This window comes from Sinohyriopsis cumingii, chromosome 11 (genome assembly GCF_028554795.1).
Source record: "Sinohyriopsis cumingii isolate HCF-2022 chromosome 11, ASM2855479v2, whole genome shotgun sequence".
NCBI lineage: Eukaryota > Metazoa > Mollusca > Bivalvia > Unionida > Unionidae > Sinohyriopsis > Sinohyriopsis cumingii.
This window is the reverse complement of record NC_142971.1, coordinates 95,725,521-95,746,551: the sequence shown is the minus strand read 5'-3', so window position 1 is coordinate 95,746,551 and position 21,031 is coordinate 95,725,521. Positions and strand designations below refer to the sequence as shown.

The window sequence follows — 21,031 nt, the reverse complement described above, 5'->3', positions numbered from 1 at the left end:
CCAAGGCCATGACAAAGGCCATGGTCCTGCACTTTACAGGTATCTCGTGACATGTTATCTCATATTTTTGTTACCATATTTTTGATGTACAGGAGTTTGTCAGGAGTATCAGAGATAGTTTCAGTACTGGGCATTTAAAATAGAAGACTTTATCCTTTTTTATATTTCTGCCAATGCTTGCCTGTCAGCAGAACATCAGTTCTTTAAAGGTACTCTAGTTGTTTACATTTTCTATCTGGCTGATTTTATGTACTTCTAGTTTCAGTATGAAGGTGACAGTGCTCTGTTTGAGGATGAAGATGCTAGATCATTTTACGAGACATTGCCTGATCTGAAAGCTTTTATTCCTGGGGTAAGATTAAAGTTTCTACTTAATCATAACTTGGAATATAATCATCAGAAAAGAATAATAGTTATGATAATGATCAACATTTGTATGTAATTGTGTGTTTAGCTTAAAGATAAGAGCATAGAGACTGGTCAAATAAAAGCATTCTATACATCATCTCTTCTTGCCATTATCTTCAAAGACTGTTACCTATATGATGGGGGCCCCAAGTGACCGATTGTTCTAAAGTGCTCTCCGTTACAGATCATTGCCATCTCACCTCTGTCTGCATGGGTTCAAGTCTCCAATTCGGCCAATGTGGGTATGTGAGAAAGCATGCCAGTAGCTTCTTGTGGGTCGGTGGTTCTTTCTGGGGTTTTCCCAGGTTCTTCCTCCACCATTAATACTGGCCGCCATGTATAGCCTATCGTGTGCTGAAAAATGGCGTTAAACCCTACAACAACAACAATAACCTATATGATGATTATTATCTCTCATCTACAGAACTTATGAGTATTGTAAAGTTCCATCATTTATTAATTTCAAAAGAGACTTGTAAAATTTAGTTGTAACATGTAAGCTGATCCATTAGTTGACAGTTTTAACCCCATCACAGTTTTGTTTGCAATTCTTGATTCACTTATAACATGTGCTTGTAATTAAATCTTTTTCAGGGTAGTCAGAAAAATAGGCATGTTAAGATTATAAAGTTGCAGGCAGTTTTTCTTTTCTCGACTAATGGTGCCATAGCTGTTGAGTTTTTAAGGCCTTACATTGAAATTGATTAGCCTCATAGTATTCACATTTTGTCTTATTTGTCTGTCTCTCTGTCTGTTCATCCATATAGCCATCTGTCAGTCTCTTTGTCCACATTTCTTGTAATTATCATAGCCCAGAAACATTTGATATGATTTAATGGTGTGTTAAGTGAACTGCCTTATAAATGAACATGCACTATTGAAAGGTTTCATCTTTGCAACTCTATTTTGACAACTTTGCCGCCTGCTTGTTTTGCAGACTTTTAGATCTTTACATGAGCAGTTTCATATAACCAGTATATGTTAGAAATCATTCAAAATAAATATCCTGATGCAATTTGGTGAACACTCAGATAGATGTAGATGTGCCTTTGGATCTTTTTTTTTCTTTCTTTGGTCTTCAGCTTCACTTTGGCAGTGTCTTATAACTAGCATAGCTCGGGAACAACTTGGCACATCCTGATGCATTTGGGTTTGATCCTGTATCATAGATACAGATATGCCTTGTTGAGGTTTCATCTTCTGTTTTTCAGATTTGCAAAGTTTTTGGCCTACTTGGTAAATTTATATTCACCAATGGAAGTTTCTTGTAACCAGCTTAGTTCAAGAACAATTCAGCGTATCTTGTTATCTTGATGCAATTTGTATCAACATTTTATGTTAACTGTAGATGTGCTGTTTGGGGATTGATATATTCTAACCCATTTTTAATAGACATTGTCAGTCTGTGTTAGATTTGCCCATCACAGTATGGAATATTTGAACATATCCTGATGCCATTTAGCACACCAGTTGACCTGGAGTTACAAATTAAGGCCTTGGCCCTGCTACTTAATTTTAGAAAGATATAACCCATTTTATTTGTGCCCATGTTAGTGGGAAGTAAGATATAGTAGTCACTTTTCTGCAAGTGATGGCAGCATGAATAGTTTGCTGAAATTTGGGTTAATGTTTTCATTTGTTTATGTTTCCTAAACCCCTTTCATAGATTTTCATCATATTTGGCATGAAGTATTGTTAAATATAAACAATTTAAAACCTGCATACTCATGTTTTTCACCTTGAAATTGAGATCAATGAATATTTACAACAAGGTTTGGTTGCAGCTTTTTCATTTGCTATATTTCCTTACCCTCTTGATGGATTTTATTCATAGTTTATACAAGTTGTTATGAAGCTAAGACAATTAATTTGGCAACATGCTTATGCAACCTTTTGACCTTGTAATCAATGTTACAGCAATAATTTGATTGTTAGCACTACAATCAGCCCCAGGCCTTGTTTAATATTTACTTACATGCTGAACCTTTTGTGTGTGTATCTTGTTGTATAATGGTATTGTATCATACTTTTGTTTTAGATCCTGTACAAAGAAAGTGAGCAGAGTAGTGGTAAACAGGAAAATCAGGATGGGGAGAAAGAACTTGCAGAAGGTATGTTGTCAGCGATTTTACAGACCTTATGTTTCAAGAACAGTCTAACCTGTAAATGTTGGCCACCTATGGGAAAAAACAAACTGGCCTTTTTACATTGGTGGCTTCTGTATGCAGGTTCATTTTTTAAACAAATACCGTGCACCAAATACAAGTATTATTAGCTTTGTTGTTGTTGTTGTTGTTGCTATTTATCAACAGATTATATTTAGTTAATTTCACTGCTAACTGACAGCGTACCTATAAAACAGAGGACGGACTCTCTTTTTTAGACTTAGAAACATTTGTTCACATTTTACAACAATACCCAGATTAATTAGTTGCTCAGCTCATGGAAATCAAAGAATTGGCTTATTTGAGAGACCAGGGACGACCAGAGAATGAAAAGAAGCTTAATATGGCTATTGTTACATTCACATGAACTGAAACTATGCCAGAATTTACTGATAAGTTTTGTATATATTGAATGACTCTGTCAAAACCCCTACCCTTACAAAATAGGATGAATTCATTATCCATCATAATGGAGGAAATTTTTCATCAGATATATCTAAGAAATTTAAAACAATGCCAGTCACACTTTAAAAAAAAGTGACTTATTTCTTGCTGCAACTATTTGACTTCTTTTCCCATCATCCATCATACTAATTGCTTCAACTTCCTTTCGCTCATGAACATTGAAAATCTGACTGGAGTATGGTGAGTACAAGGGAGATAGGAAATTATTACCCATTGATTCATGTGCTTTTCCTTTATGTAAGCAATGCCTTCTTCATCAAACAAAAGTTTAATTTGCATGTATTGAGTAGCTGCTGTTGATTTGCCTGAAGCAAAGAAAAACCACTGTTCTATTGGGAAACACCTGACCACAGAAAGTCATTGAAAATTTGTTGTGGGGTATTTTAGTGGCTGCTGTGACCAGATGATTGCTATATATTGATGACCGTTGGGACAGGTTTGACAGTTCTTTTATGACAAAGTGTTTGCATACTGAGTATTTCAAGTTGCATTTAAAGTTAATATTACTACTAGTGGTCTTAATTTGTTCCTTGAATGCATTCCCCCTCACATTAACGTTGGAAATTAAACTACCTCCTGAATCCAGCCCCACTGTTAAAACAGAAATGATGTCCTTTCTGTCCATTTGCCATATAGACCAAGGGAACAAAAATCTATTACGTGAACATGACATGTTATTAAACTGTCACTCAGTACTATCTTACAAGACCTTCCCATGATTATCTTCCTGATTTCATCCCATCTAGCCAAAATTTCAGTGTACCAGAGTGAAGTAATATTTTACTACATGTGCCAAACATTATTTTTAACTTGTGATCAGTATTTATGGGAATTTATATGCAGTTGAGGACTTCATTTATTCAGATCTTGTGCTTCAACTCAGTAACATTGTTATGTGTTTGCTGATTGTTATTCAAGCTCAGTGCATATATATTTTTGTTTGTTTAATTAATGAGGTTTTTTATTTGATTGGTAAACAATTTCTGGTTGTTAATTTCTGATTTTGTTGTCAATCTTGTCATTTCAGTTAATATTGGTAATATGCTACTAGTGCAAGAAATTCATAGAAAATATGCATGCCAACCATTATGCTTTTCGTAATTATTAAGCTTTTTAGCACCAAATTACATTTTATGCTAGACTGTATAGATTATGCTTTTTGGAACATTAAAAAGTAAAAGTAAAATAAAGCAATAAAAGTTGTTTTTGTCGTTTTTTTATTGTCTTTTTAATTCCACTCAAATAAAGAATATTTTTAAAAAGGTGACTGCTTGGTAAGAATAGCATAAGAGTACTTTCCTTATTTGCTATTTATAACAACTGTATATGACCAATTCAAAAAAAAAAACCAACAGGTTTCTTCAAATATGAACTTTGACTTGCAGATTAATTTTATTAACCTAACAGATTAATTTTATTAATAAACTAGTTAGATAGTGAATCGGCCTTTACTTTTAAAGAAAAATCTTGCCAAATGCAAAGTGTAACACTTTTTGTTGTGACTTGAGGATATTGTATGATGGAAAATGTTTGAACAAATGAATCATTTCAAATTTCAAGACATGCCAGATCAGAAAGAAAGAAAAAAATTATTACTGCATTACAAACTTTAAAAGAAGAACATGAGAATAATGTAATATAGCACTCGGAGCACCTGACCATGATCATTGCAGAATTCCAGTTCACGATCATTCAGCGAAAGTTATACATGTAGAATAGTTAAACAGAGTGCTGAATATAAATAATTTTTCAGTATATTTTGTATTTGCATTCTGGTTCTAATCCACATGGATTTTGCCCTTTGTGACAAGAATTTTGAGTAGCTGCAATACCAGGTTAGTAGTAATAATTTATCTTTATTCATATGTGCTTTAATTCTGACATATTATAGATTACACTTCTTACACCCAAATTATAATAGCAATAATTACGCTTGTTTCTCTCAGGGTTGGCATACATGTAACATGGACATAGAAAAGATGTGTCTCACTGAGATAAAATGTTCTTCATCCTCAGCATGCAGTGTTTGTGCACTTCAGTCAGAAAATATCTAGTCCATGTTGCTGAATAAAAGTATCAAAAGCATGGAGAAACGTGTGAAGTATGGAGCTGTATTCAGCCTTCACCCAAAGACAGTATTGATATGTAGCATAGTGGTGGATGTCATGATGGTTCCCTGCCTTATCAGAATTAAATGTATGATGCAGACTGCATTGATTACCTCCAGCAAACTGGTGGAGTGAGTAGTTGTAGAAATGCCATCCTCAAATTTTATCCACATACTGTTGGAGCAGCAGATACATTCACTCACATTGCATCAGTCTATCATGCTTCATGTGACACCTTATGGATTGCCATTGCTATTTGAGGGTTGGATAGAGGAAGCACAGGAACTGCCCCTCCAACTGGGCATGCCTACTACTCATACATTCAGGCCGAATCAGTCTCAGCCTCAAAAGAGAGATGATCATTGGCAAAGAGATGAGGGACAAAATATTACCCAGCAAAAACAACAGTTTCAACCTCAGTCAAGTTTTGGGAGACAACAGGTTCTTCAATTTAGGAGGCAATCTAATAAAGGGGACAAGAAACAAGGTTTTTCTTGACCCAAGTCTTGTAACAAATGCTTTTGACTCACAAGCATTCATATTTGTAGAAAGCTGAGCACTGAACTTGTGTAGGAGCTCTGGTCATTTCTTGACAGGTATCCAGTCTCCACTGTTAAAAGATTAGACTCTTATCATTTTATTCCACTATCTTTCCAGTGTATGGGGTCAATGGAAAGCTCAGGCCAGCCATCAGCCTCAGCTATTTTAACAATTACATTGCTATGACAAAGTTCAAGACAGAAAGGCTTGATCAATCAGGCTTTCCATCAAAAAGAAAATTAATGCAGTCAGTCTAGACATGATAGATGCATATTTCCATGTCCCTATTCACACGGCCTCTCACAAATTCCTTCATTTTGTCTACCTGTGAATAATATACCAGTTTCTCAGGCTCCCTTTTCGTCTCAACACAATTCCACTGGTGCTAACATATTTTATCAACTGCATCATCACCCAGTTTCAAGTCAGGTTTGGAAGAATTAGCCCTCTAAATCAACCTTCTGAAAAAGAAGGCTATGGTCAATGCTTGTCTGGAAAGGAACAACTCCATGGGAAAGGAGTCTTTATCAGGTCAGTCAGTTAGTGGCCAAACTTGTGAAATGCGGTATAGGGGGTTGGTGAATGAGTGGACCAAATTACCTCACCTATGTATTTTGGTTTGGAAGTTTCTCCCATCTAAATATAACCATACAAATTAGACACATTCCTAGCAGGCTCAGTGTCATGGTTGATGTGCTGATACTTCATACTGAATTGATGATTTATCATTCATTCTTTCAACAGATTTGCATACTTTGGGGAGATCCAATTATGGACCTTCTTGTAACCAGGTGGAATGTTTGGTCTCAGAATGCACTATCAGTCATCTGGGAGTAGGGGCCTTCACGCACTCCCCCACCACATTCTTTGTACCAAAATTGATACAGAAATTTACAGGTCTGATCTGCAGACACCCCTGAGATGGAACAAGTCCAGGGTCAGTGATCTACTTGATGTAACCATAGAAAATCCCAGAAAAGTCTGCCAAAGCTGAACCTACTTAAACGGCAACAACCCCAGGTATTTTCATCCCAGTCCAAACTGGCTCCTCCTTCAAGCCTGTGAGGAGAGCTCTGCATAGAAAGGAATTTCAGTCTTCTATTGTGGAGATAATTCTATCATCTAGAAGGCCCTCTACTATGAATGTGTATGAGGGAAAGTGGCTTGGTTCAGGGACTTCTGCAAAATCAACATCGTCCCTTTAAGTACCTCAATCTCTCAGCACACTAAATACTTTCTCTAAATGTTTAGGGGAAAAAGTTAGCCCTGGTTGCTTACATGACAGAGGGGATATTGGTCATGAGAAAGATCTACCAGACCTTCTAGCCAATTTCAGCTTGCTCAAGCCAAATAAGTAGACCCTGTTTCCTAACTGGAACCTCTAATGGATTTTGATGTGGCTCAATTCATAGCCAGAACATCACTGAAGCTATTATCATACAAGACCTAATTTCTGAAAGTCTTAACTTTCACATGCAGGTACCCAAACTCTCTCCTGTTCAGGTCATATGGTTCCATTTTCCTAATGACATATCCACACTTTGTAGCCAAGAATAGGCAGTCATCATATGCTTCCTCTCTTCTATAGGTACATCAAGATAAGGTGCCACCCCACCAAGCCCAGTCATTGTGGCAGCAGTGAGTTTTTCATTTGGTACACTCTGAAGTCTCAAAATATTTTAGTAGCATAACACAAATTTATGCTCATGAGGTTAAAGCAATGTCTGTGAATGTAATGTTTTGATTGGAAACCTAATAGAAACTGGTGACTGGCATGCATGGTGACCTTCTTGAATTATTTTTTCAACGACATAGATTCACAGAGACATAATTTGAATCTAGTGGGTCCACTGTCTGCTGCCTAGATGATCACCAGACCAAATAGTGTGGCACTTTTGCAGGATTTATGCAAAAAAAGTTATCACTAAGAAGAGTTAACTTTCTTCTTGGCCATATATAGTTATCATGGTCATGTGGCCATCAGTTGTGCTGTTCTTAAATTAGGAGCATGGACTATCAGATGGGGAATCCAGTCATTCTTCCCTTGAAGGTGCCTACATTTTAGTCTGGATGCTCAGCATTCCCTCTTTTATCTATTCTATTAATGTGAACATAATCGAATGATTTCAAAAGATAAAGCAAATTCTGTCTCTCTGAGAATGTTTATCCAATCACATTACGATAAAAGCCTCCTAGCCTCCCTGCAAATGTGAACATCACAGTTGGTACATCACCAAGCTTAAAGCTGGGACTGCCTTTTGGGGAGGTAATGGGTTAGAGTTTCTTCATTTGGTCTGTAGAGTCAGATAATTTACAAAATGTCACAAATGTAATTAACTGCACCATATATTGTCATCCCAATCCTTCCACTCTCTTAATCAGCATTTCAATTTGAGGTGAATTTACAAAAAGGGTGATGGGAATGGTGTACTGAAGGGTGAGTTTATCCTTTCAAGCTTTGATTCAGGAGGAAGTTTAGTATATAACAAAATGAACATTTTACTTTCCAGCATAAATACTATATATATTTTATTTTGTGGTACAAGCAGTATATTTTAACTTGTGGCCTCACCACTAGTTAAAATATCACATTTTAGGTACCACACAATGACATATATCTGGTATTAACAAGGAAAAGAAAATATTCTCTATTTTATTTGTACCAAATCAGTTCAGAATTTTTGTTGGAAAGAAAGGAATAGAACTTAAAAACTAAAGTTCTTTAATTATGATATTTGGTAAAATGGAATTGTTTGTCTTTTAGTTCTTTGTGACAGTTCACAGTAAACAAAAACAGAACAATAGTGCATAATTTTTCTTTATGTGTAGATATGGAAAATCTGGAGATAGAGGATGTGGAGCGGGAAATTGAAATAACAGTTAAAGAAGAAGAGAATCAGGGCACAGATGGTGATGGAGAGCCAGCCATGACATCCACAGAAAAGACGGAGAGTGGCAAGGATGATGATAAGGAAGAGGCTAGAGCACTTGAAGAGATGGGATTACTGCCTACAATCACTGATGGTACACACAGACACACACAAATACACACACACACAGAAATCACTATTTCATGGCCTTCTGTTGGATTTAAAGTTGGAGGGTGATTTGCCAAAGTGGGAGAGGGGGTGTTTGTTTGGGAGACCTTTTTGTCCGTGGAAGTGTCAGAAAACAAGACATGATCTAAATGATGTCAACATTCGTCACCTATCATGCTGGTTACAGTTATTGTCAAATTTTAAAGTATTATAGGTAATTCATGTCCATTGATTTGTAACACAATTGTTATTTATTTTATTATAAATATTTGCCTTTCAGACAAAAAAAAGTTGTTACTTTGCTGTTTTTGCACACGTTTCATTGCTCATCAATGTTGTAGTCAACCAAATGCTTGCTTGATCGCACAGCATGCCTTGAAGAAGAAAAAAGCACCATTCTGAGGTTGAAGACCAATGTAGACATACTTAACTATGCAGTAAATATGACCTGCCATTTTTTTGTTGATTTTAAATTAGCAGGGTTTAACTTAATAGCTGGGTAAATCAACTGGCTCCTGGCTGAAAAGGAAAGTACTGCTATTTATTACATTTTCATTCGTGAATAGGTGGGCTGTACCTTTATATCAAGTACACATTTAGGTATAGCATTAGGACTGAAAGCTTGTTTGAATGAAAAGGAGATAATAATTTTGTCCTATATTGTAAAATCAGAAAGATCATTTAGGATTTAATTTTTTATACACTTGCCTAGGTAGAGCATTTTATGCTTTAATGTTGTCCATCTGTTTCACATCTGTCAGTCTGTTTCCCATTTTATTTCCACACAATAACTCAAGTTCTTCACCATCTATCATTACTAGAAATTTATTAGTATGTTTCATTTGAGGCAAAGGAGATTCTATTGATTTTGTGCTTAATAATCAGCTACCACCTGAATCCAGGCCTACTAAAAGGCCCAAATTCGTCTTTTTGGTCTTTATCATTCAGACTAAGGGCAATAACACTTGCCCATTGCCTTTCCTTGCCACTTCTAGGTTTGGCCAATATTTAAGATTCACTTAAAATTCAAAACATCCATACAATACTTCAAAATTTATTTGGATTAAAATCAGATTTGGTAATGATTAGCCTTTGTGAATTTTTTTGTTTGCATTTTACTGGAACTAAATTTATATATCTATCGATTGATCGATCCAGTAACAGAGTAATTTTTTAAAAAATGTAAACAACAAATGTTTTGATGTTGTTATTTCTTGCAAGGAATTTCAATCATTTTAAAAAGGAATCTTCTTTAATTTTGAATGTATAATAAAACTAAAATATATCCAGCAGTGACATATACATTGTATTTAGCAGTACAAATGTTAAGTGTATGGAAACCATGTGAATAATGTTTTAGCAATATCTTAAATATAATTTATCCTGAAATTAAAGGTAATTTATGAAGATAAACAAACACCATTATAAAGAGATTTTTATTCACATTTAATTTTAACATGATTGCAAAATGAGTATTCAGCAATATAACAGCCACCCCCTCATATGCTACTTTCACCTCCCTCCATCGATTTCCATCCCTTCGTTAGCTTGTTTTTTTTTATGGGTTCCCCGATAACTTGCACCCTCACTTATAGTGGTGTCTGTGCTTTTGAACCCATTGTACACAAGTTATCAAGAAAGTGGTGTATGTACTTGATCTTAGTTGAAAATACTGCTGATTCAGTTTGTACTTTGGCTGGCATGGCACCCATGTTAGACATATTTTCCTGAGCAGATGGTCATGGCAACAAGTGGTTTATACTAAATAGCAATTATGATACTAGTTTACACTAAAAGAATTCTTATGATGTATATTTGGTTGCAAACGAAAATGGTGCTAATCATTCCTCCATGTGATAGCCATCATGAAATTAAATTCTTTTTATACTACTGTTCCAAGTGTTATGGTTGTCTTACCTATATGTATGTGTTTCTAATGGAAATTGATTGTGATATGGCCTCAAAAAATGTGAAAGTTCATATAATTTAGCTTCTTATCCTGAATGGATGACTACACCAACATGTTTGGGATTTTTTTCTTATTAAAAAAAAATATCCTCTTCTTCCTTGCATTATATAGTTTGTTCTTACAGTAAAATTGTACTGGTTTGAACCTAAAAAATGGTTTCTTTGATGGTCACTCAGAAAGTCTTTATGTGGCCACTTATTTAGAAAAGATGATGGTTCTAATGGGCTCTTCACGAAAACACTTAGCAATATGTACCTGGTGCTGAATGAAATTGGTAATCATCTATCGCCAACATGATACCATATTGGCTGTCTCAGAAAATATTGGCGTCATTACTCCTTTACTCCTCTGTCGCTAGATCGATTGACCAGTAGAACTGTATATAGATTTAGTTCCAGTAAAATGCAATGGAAATAGTGCTGATAACCCCCACAATTTTTACACTTTAGGTGTTTGAACAACAGACCTGATTGACCTGGGGTCTCGTCAGAATCATTGTTTGATAGGACCTTTGCCTTCATATAATAATATAGATTGTTAATTTTTAGTTTTGTGTTATTTTTTCTCTCACTATTTTATGTCTCTTTTCACCTTGTCACAGAGGCCAAGATTTAGTCATCAGGGTCATTTAAGTATGAATTTATTTTCTGCATATTGTTTATTTACAGTTGCTGCTGGAAATGTTCAGATTTGTGCAGTTGAGCTATGTAATATTTGTTTACATTCTGATTTGTAGAAGATGACACAGAGACTGGAAATCTGATGAAGCTACAATTTGAGGCCTTTACAAATTCATTGCCTAACTCTGTCAACAGAGAATTGATTGACAAGGTAACTTTTTCATTTATGAAAAGTTTGTCATGCTGTTGTCTTTTTGTTTCTCCTTTGAATACGGTCCCTGATCACATTAACATTAGTAAAATAAGCTTGCTATCTACCATCCAATCTTACCCATTAGCTTTCCATAACCACTCAAGATAGTTGTGACCACACTGGAAGCCTCAGTGGTTAAAGTGCCTGCCTCAGATGCAGGAGGTTGCAGGTTTGAACCCTCAGCAAAGTATTACCAAAGACTCATAACATTGGTTCTAGCAGATGCCTCACTTGGCACTCAGCATTAAGAGGTTAGTGTTACTTGCATGGTGAGTTTGTGTGACATCACATTAAGTTCAGATTATAATTATTTTCAGTATCTGTAAGCCTCTAGCTCTTATAAAAAGCTCCTGATATATGTGTAATTCCATTTTGAATGTGTGCGAATTGTAGAGTTTCTATTCCAGTGCATTTGTAGTGTCCAGGTACCAACTTATAATTCTACTTGTAGCAGCGGGCCATTTTCCCAACATGTATGTGCTTCATAATGGAAATTCTTACCATAAGTTTGTATGTATCTATAACAGTGCCTCAGTCCCCATTTATGTGAAGGTTTTTGTGTGAAATATAGATACTTGTATATATTTCTGTATTGTTTCCATTCTGGTCAGACAACTACAGGTGAGCTTTCTGGAGTGATGTTTATCTGCGTATGTATTCCATCATATTTAAAGAGCACTTAGTCACTCACAAGGGTAGCCTATGCAACTTCACAAGATAGGTTTGGGCTGTAATATTTGTATGTGTGCATGTTTTTATGTCCCTTGCTGGTATTGGGTTCAACGCCATTTTTCAGCAAAGGATAGGCTATATACATGGCGGCCAGTATTAATGGTGGAGGAAGAACCCGGGAAAGCCCTGGAAAGAACCACCGACCCACGAGAAGCTACCAGCAAGCTTTCTCACATATCCACATTGGCCAAGCCCGAGACTCGAACCCATGCAGACAGAGATGAGATGGCAGTGATCTGTGACGGAAAGCGCTTTAGACCACTCAGCCACTCAGGGCCCCCTTTTATGTCCTTAATAAACTCCTTATATATGTATAATTCTGTCATTTCTGGTACATGCAGGTGAATTTCTTTTACCATGGCATCATTAGCCGTGGAATGCCATGCTTCAATGATTTACCTGTTCCTGCCGTCATTGACCTTCCTACAGGTATTGTTGTAATTTAGATCATCTTCTATCACTATTTTCCAGGTAAGCTTCATTTGGCTCTGCACCCACTCCATCTTCAAACAACACATGCAGGCCCACAGGTTTATACTTCTTCCTACAGGTGGTATTGTCATTATATTTTACCTGTACGCTTCAGTGCATTATTAGAAGATGTTTTCAGTTTCTGGCTCAACTTTTAAGCTTGATCACTACACTGATGTTGTGCTTTAAAGACAGTAGCAGGGCTACAGTTTCATGTTTTACTCTATTTGTCCTAGAGATTACAGCTATGGGCAAAGTGCAAAAATGCACAGCTAAGGACAAAGTTGTCACCAGTCTGCATGATGACCTTTCCTCAGTGTGAGAATTTCTAGCAGACACTGGAAATAAGCCAACTCCTACCCTTCAGCCACAAAAGTGCCGGACATTGACTTGCTCTGAAATGGTTCCGGCACCTATGTCACCACCACAGGACTCAGCATTATTAGGAACTCCTTCAACCTTGCCTTCTCAGGATTAAACTGAATTGCTAGGGACAGATGTAAACAGATGGCCAAGTTCCCTCTCAACAGGCATATGGACTAGTTACATGGATTAAACATTCCGTAACCCATCCCAACCTGATGATCCTGACAATATCCTCCCCAAACAGATGGCCTATTTCCATTGCAACTGGCCTAGGCCATATACTAGAGATCACAAAGGGTTAAAACAACATTACATCAAACACAGTCTTTGAAGACATGTGCAGGGAGCAGTCTAACACACATACCGCCTTGAGACATTTTTTGGCATAATGCCAAGATTAGTTCCAGTTTCAACATGTTGCTCTGAAGTCATTCTACACTCTGCCATGAGAAGAGACTCTTGACTCAGTAACTGTCTCAAAGTCACATGAGACTTTTGGACTTTATGTCTATATTGGACTTCATCTTTATCTTCCAACAGGTCAAACATAGCTTATCTTCTGCTGCAGTGAATACCACAGGGCATGCATGGGAATAGGTCTCAAGAATGGCCTGAGTACTGAACAGAACTGCTCAGCACACTTTGGTCAATGCTGTAACCACAGCTACAAATTTACAGTTGGCAGAATGCAACTCTTTGCTTTCTGCCTGCACATTCCTGAAGGACCACCATAAGGCCAAGCTAAGAGCACAGCCTTTATCCTCTAACCAACCTTTTCATGGCAAGAATGAAGACGTCCACAAACAAGTTACCAAGGAGACGAATTTTCCTCCCTCGCTAAGACAGTGTCGATACAGGGATAGTATGGGAAATCAACAAAAGGACCCAAGGGCTACACATAATACACAAACATCTGAAAACTGTCCTATTGAAGCTATGCCCAGCAGTGCATACAGTTTGTCACTTGATTTGAATTTACTGGGTTAAATTTATGTGTGATCTCCTGTTCCATCAAATACTGCAACCAGTTAGATGTGATTTTTGCTCTTCTGATATTTTCAGTTTGTTTGGTCATGTGACTCAAGCTTCCAGTTATATGACAAATCCACAGGAACTACTAGAAATAATGGTTGTTGTCTAAAACAATGTGTAATTAACATTTTGAAGACAAGTATGTCTGCAATAATTGCAATGCTTTATTTATATGTTAGATAAAGCCCCAGACCACCAACATGATCAATATCAGTTTGGGGGCTGATTTATCAGACAATGACTGCACTAAACTTGCTTGATATAGACCAATAATATTTTATCACTTACTTATAGCTAGGCGCCAGAAGTGGCCAATTGGTCTTAAGTACTCACCTTTACCAATCACTGCCATCTCACCTCTGTCTGAATGTGTCCAAATATTAGACTTGGCCAGTGTGGATGTGTGAGAAAGATTACCAGTAGCTTCCCATGGGTTAGTGGTTCTTGTGGGGTTTACTTGTTTCTTCCTCCACCAGTTATACTGGCTGTCATGTATAGCCTGTCATGTGCTGAAAATGGCGTTAATCCCACAACAACAAGATCTTACTCATTTTATCTGTGTAACCAAATTTGAGTATACAGAACTAATGTAACGACAGCTGCAGCAGTGAGTAAAATGTCTCATTGCATGAGTGCAAAGCTTAAAGGATAAAACATCATCAGTAGGAATGAATTTAGAATATTGTTTTCTTAAACAAGAAAATTCAAGGAGTTTAAAAAATGCAAATATGATTAAAAAAACTACCAAAACTGATGCAAATGAGATGATTGCATCTCTGTCCCCATGCTCCATTTGTAGAATTCATATAAATCTGGATTTACAAATTTAACATTGGTCAGTAACATTTGTTCTGATTTTTAAAAATCTCTTTGCAGGCTGCAATAGAATTCTGCATGAATTTCAATACGAAGACAAACAGAAAAAAACTTGTCAGAGCGCTCTTCACTGTGCATAGAACAAGGTAAGAATGATTCCAGTAGTTGTTGTGCCATACATTTGCTTGAGTTACATACACATTTATTATGTTTTATGGACACAATTTCTCACTCACAGAAATCTGTGTCATCAGTATTTATATGAACAGGCAACTAATAAATATCAATTTAATTTCTTCATCAGGTATGATCTTTTGCCCTTCTATTCGCGAATGGTGGCCACCCTGCATCCAATTATGACAGATGTGTCTGGGGACCTTGCTCAACTGTTGAAAGGAGACTTCCGATGGCATGTAAGGATCTGTATGACTGACACATCTTGACTTTGGCTCTTCACACACGCTACACTTACTTGCACATATATAAATCGCACATGTGCATACCCAACAAAAAAGAATACCCTATTCAGCTTGTTTTCTAACTGTTACTTTCATGTATTAATCTTTAGATTGTGGTTGTAACTAAAATGTTTCACAGATTTTGTTTTGGCAGTTATCATCTGACCAAAAAATTTGAGACAAACTCAGTTATGTGGCAACTTTAAAAGATGATTTAACCTTATTAGTGCAGCTGCTTACCCATACAACATGTATATGCTCATACAAGAAGTATTATAGTTCCCTTCATTTGATACATAGTTACATCAAGAGATATTCAAGCTTGATTACTCTCCATTTATTGCTGTCTGAGCATGTTTGTTTTTATCTATCCATTTGGCTTATAGATTTTTTTGTTTTGATTATACCCAACATAATGCATTCATTTCTTTTTTACTTTTTTGTTTGGTTTCTAATTTGGAACTCATGTTCACTGTATTATTTGAATAAACTTTTTACAGGTGAGGAAGAAAGATCAAATTAACATTGAATCTAAGCTGAAGACAGTTAGATTTATTGGTAAGTGGAAATGTTTATATTCTTGGAGTTTTGACAGGATCTCACATTTTCTGTTCAGGGAGCATCTGATTTCATTAATTCTCCAATTTTTTCATGTTCTGGTATAAAACAAATACACAGTTTAAAAAAATTATTCTAATTCCATCATAACTTTGGTAATAAGACATGTAGTCTATTGAGTTTTGTAAAATTTTGCATCCTTGATATCACAAGTTTCTCCTTTGAATATGTTACCCAATGACAGTAACATTCATAATAACCTCTGCTACAGTGCCAAGTGGAATGATTACATCTGACAAATTGGAGAAACAATGGGTTGCAGTGTTGCCATCACCACATTCTTCTCTGACACTGTTAGAGCTGCAGATGTGTTGACTGGTACAAGCAGCAGTGACACAGATGCTGGCCTTAGAGACAGTTTTTGTCTGTTCATTTTTTGCAAACCTTCACGCATAATGTCCCCTGCATGTTAATCCTGTAAGTCTGGGCAAATGGGGGTATTTGTCAGTGATGCTTAATGATGAAAGGGCTAGTTGGCAACATGTGCTGTTCTCCCTGTCTTTTACATTGTTCTCCATTCCATGTCCCAATCTTTGTAATAGTCTTGATGGAGAAATGATTGGTCAACATGACAGCATCCTCTCAGGTTTAGCTGGTTTGCTACATATGCTCTCCCCTGGGATGTTTCTGTTGATCCAGTGAAATTCTGTGTTGATTTCTGTAGCATGGCTTTTTTGTGTGGTGGGGAAGCTAGTCCTATGCACAACCATCCACCTTCTTTACCCAGGCTTGGGACCAGCAACGGCAGAGTTACAATAATTAATACTGAATTAGTCATTATATTTGCTCAGTAAAAAATCATACTGACCCATTGTGTTATGATATTTTATGGGCTAGGTCTTCATCACTTGCCAAGGGTAATTAATATGCTTACTTCCAATGTGATGTTAAATTATGTGGATTGATGATTTGGCTACTGAAGATCTGTTAAATATTCTGACTGACTGTGAAGATAAAACTGCTACCTCAAATCAAATGTTATGCAAATAGAATCTGCTGATTCAATGACAGAAAGGAGGAAAATTGTAATTATAAGAATTAAATGAATTTGTATATTTATCGAAGTGTTCATTTTACCTAATCACCCATGTTAGCTGATTATTTTATTATATCAGATTGTTTTTTATCTTCCCATTCTCCTTTCTACCATACTTTTGTAGCTTGCTGGTCTGATTTTGCCCATAAATATTGAAATAGGAAGAAAATTTTGAATTTCATCTGAAGAATGGGTCCTGTTGGGAATAATTCGTGAACAGATTTACTTACAATATTATATAAGCACAAATTTAAATAAAGGATTCATTTTTGAGAGTTTTTCAAAATTACCTTTCATCAGTATCGGTCGAATAAGCTGTTTAAGAATGTAAAGTCCACCTGCTTTCAAACAGAAACAGACATAAAGTGCATAAATTTAAACTTAGATAATGCATATAGTTTTTTCCCCATAAATTTCAGATCAAAACCTTTAAAATTACATGCCATGAATTTGGAGTAGTGAAATGTTCTTGCAAAATCAGCATGTGGTTTTCATGTGGTCAAAATTTTGTAACAACTTTTCTGGCATTACAGCTTGTTAATCTATCCTGGTTAGTATCCTGGTACATTGGGGCCCATTGTTAATAGAAAATATTATATTTCTTGTTTTACTGTTATTACTAGGTGAGCTGACAAAGTTCAGGCTGTTCCCCAAGTCAGAAGCATTGCACTGCCTAAAGGTATTATCATGTCATTGTTATATTGATTAATTTACAAGTGGTATTAAAAGCAGTAATTGTTAGGATTTTATTTACAAATCATTAAAAGAAGTAGAAACATCTTATATTTTCAGCTCAAGGAAATGCATGCTGTAGGTTTACTACAAATTAGGGGTTTATTTTTTTACGTAGAAGAATAGCATTATAATTTATTCCAATTACCAGTAAAACCTAAATAGAATGACATGTTGAAGACAGGTACAAGATAATGGAGTCACTGTCACATAAAGCACCAGGTCCAGATGTATGCTGATTATTCATTCTCTTTGCTTATGATGTTCAGTTATTATCATTGAAGAAAGATGTTTTCTGTGTCCATATGTTTAATGGATGTGAACCGCAAGTTAATAAGATTTAAAGGTATTGTCAAGATTTGAAGTACACAGCACACAGGTTTAGATGTACAGTATGAAACTGTAATTTGTCTTTCATGAAGTTAGGTGTAAATGCATGGTATGCTGAAGTAATGGATTGATAAATTTCCAATTTCAGATGTTGATGTTTGATTTCTCACATCATAACATTGAAATGGCTTGTGCTCTGTTGGAAACATGTGGCAGGTTCTTGTACAGATCTATGGATTCCCATCATAGAACAAAAGTCTATTTGGTAAGTTTTCTTATTCTTCTGTTAGTAATAATTTTAGTTTGTGTTACTTAAAAGGTCAATGTTATTTTAAATGGTTCACAAGAGTTAAATCACGGTACCAAAACAAATGCATGTTAATTACTCTTGATTCTCAAGTTTGTATATATCTGTAAAATGCCCTCACTCCTCTTTGTAAAGGGTGAGGGTTGATTGGCAGATTGTACCTTCTTTCAAGGTGTCCACTTTATTCAGTTCTTGTTATCTAGGATATGGTTGCCCTCTGTGTTATTGCCTGGATTGAGTAAACTTATAGGTAGAATAAATAGAGGTCTGAGCAGATATATAGAACAGAATGACTCAAGCCCCTGTAGAAAATCAAAACTTAATCAGTTACATAAACATTGGTGATAACACAATACAGTAGGAAGATACACTTCTTTTGGAATAAATCTTACACTTCTTTTGGAACTGATCTGTTTTACTGATAGAATTAGTTCATCATACGATCGAGTGAACAATCGAAGTCATTGCCTTGTACAATTGCATAACCTGCTTATCTCTGGTTCACTCCAATTTCACTGTAGCTGTTCTCTGTCCTTTCTCCTTTTCCCTTTCCTTCCTTTTCCTTTTTTCTCTCCAACCTTCCTATTGTTTTGCCTCCCTCAAACTTTGTGTGGGTAGGTGGATATGTAAACATGTAGGTATGTCATATGCTTGGATATGTCAGTGCATACATACATCTGAGGATACTTCTTGGAATACATCTGAAGAGCTATTTTCCCCATTTAAAATAAACAGAGATCCAACCTAAATTTTCTGTCGGTTATCCTACTGGGGATAGAGCATTACTCCCCTCTCGTTATCAGATCTTACTATTGATATTGAAACAGATACCAAAGCTATTAGTCGGCCCAAGCATGACAGACCAAACAAACCTAGTTTCATAAGATTAATGTACTTCCTAATGGCTAATTCTTCACTTCACATTAACACATGAAGCTTAGAAGTTCCAGACATCTGGTCCCTTGGACAAATGTTTTGCTAGAGAATTTCTTCCAAATTGTCTCTCGGAGTCCCCTGTACCTTTACTCTTGCAGCAAAGCTTAGACTAATTAGATTTTTCAGGGGGTGGGGGGCATTTACAGCTAGGAAATTTCATGTGGGAAACACACCCCTGTTTAGCATAACCAATGAAGATGAAATATATTTACCGCCTTTTGTCTAGGCACCAAAATTGGGGTCAACTTTACCTAGGTCTTCGACTAACTGTTACTGGAATTTTTCAAGTTTGACAGTTCCATTATGAAATTGAAGTTAGCCATGTCACTAATAGTCCATCTCGCGATTAAGTAAACCAATGCTTAATTTAAAAATTTCTACCACTACGACCAGACATTTGGAATCACTGCAGTATAGCAATTTAACAAGTGCCTGTCCCCATAAATCTAATTAATTGTTCTCTGGCCCAAACTAATACGCTTTCCATAGATCAACAGAAATTTGCCCCTTCACAATATCCTTCTATGCTATTGCAACCGGCAAAGAAAATAATGCATTTAGTCTGAATTTAACTTCGAAATATTTTTATAGTAGTTATTGCACAAGATAAAGGCTTATTCAGGATTGAAGTAATTAAAGTAAACTTGTGATGATTGTATACAAACGATCTTGCCACCAAGTCCAGTTTTTGAGCACATCACCTAGTTCATCATTCATACCATTCTTAATACTCTTGTTCACATTTCCATCCAACCAAAAGTTGCCTGTATTTTTTACAGGTACTGTTTTATTTTTTGTTTTTCAAGGAATCAGACTATGTCACAGAGCCATTTAAATTCAATGTTTGACATACTCAAGGTAAACACATTTGGAGAAAAACAACATTTGTGCTGAAACTTTCTTTTCCATGGTATTTCAATTTATTTGCAATTTGATTGAGCAATTCTGGTAAGTGGATTGTAATGGCTGCCATTTTCTGCATCAATCTATTTTGGTGTCAAAGTCTGGTTAGCATAAGCTGTCTGTTTTCTCAGATACTGTCATCTTCAGATTTATTTATAACTTGATCTAAATCTCTGTACCACACCATATGTACAAACCTATGATTTGCAGTTAAGCCTTTTGCCATGGACTGTTTTGCTTTTCAGGATGTGATGATGAGGAAGAAAGCAGCACTGCACCTTGACAGTCGATACACCACCATGATAGAAAATGCCTACTACTACAGCAATCCTCCTGATGTTTCACAGGTCCAAAGAAAGGAACGGCCGCCAGTGCATGAATACATAAGAAAACTTCTCTTCAGAGATCTCTCCAAGGTTACAACAGAAAAGGTATAGTTCAGACATTACTAGTTTTTCGACTATAGCCTTAAGGTAGCATATGTGCCAGGTTGTTTGTCATCTATCACCCGGTAGAATAATAAGCTGTGATTAGATTAATAGTAATTTAGCTCACTCCAAATTTCCTCTGTATGATATAGCCAGTAATGTTAAAGTGTTATTTATATATATATATATATATATATATATATATAGAGAGAGAGAGAGAGAGAGAGAGAGAGAGAGAGAGATTTATATATATCCTGCATTCAAACTTTTAGTCTGAACTTCATATGTTAAGATTTATCG

At 36.0% G+C, this 21,031-nt stretch overlaps 1 protein-coding gene across 2 annotated transcripts in view; it reads left to right on the top strand.

Moving 5' to 3' along the window:
* Positions 1 to 21,031, top strand: part of LOC149789052 (regulator of nonsense transcripts 2-like) — a 137,299-nt gene that overhangs the window by 58,457 nt on the left and 57,811 nt on the right. For both annotated transcript variants that reach the window (XM_089975239.1, XM_089975238.1), the window contains 10 exons: positions 260 to 352; positions 2,447 to 2,519; positions 8,516 to 8,710; positions 11,430 to 11,524; positions 15,044 to 15,129; positions 15,288 to 15,396; positions 15,942 to 15,999; positions 17,719 to 17,774; positions 18,306 to 18,422; positions 20,549 to 20,734. In XM_089975239.1, the coding sequence (XP_089831365.1) occupies positions 260 to 352; positions 2,447 to 2,519; positions 8,516 to 8,710; positions 11,430 to 11,524; positions 15,044 to 15,129; positions 15,288 to 15,396; positions 15,942 to 15,999; positions 17,719 to 17,774; positions 18,306 to 18,422; positions 20,549 to 20,734 (1,068 nt within the window). The remainder of the gene's footprint in view (positions 1 to 259; positions 353 to 2,446; positions 2,520 to 8,515; positions 8,711 to 11,429; positions 11,525 to 15,043; positions 15,130 to 15,287; positions 15,397 to 15,941; positions 16,000 to 17,718; positions 17,775 to 18,305; positions 18,423 to 20,548; positions 20,735 to 21,031) is intronic.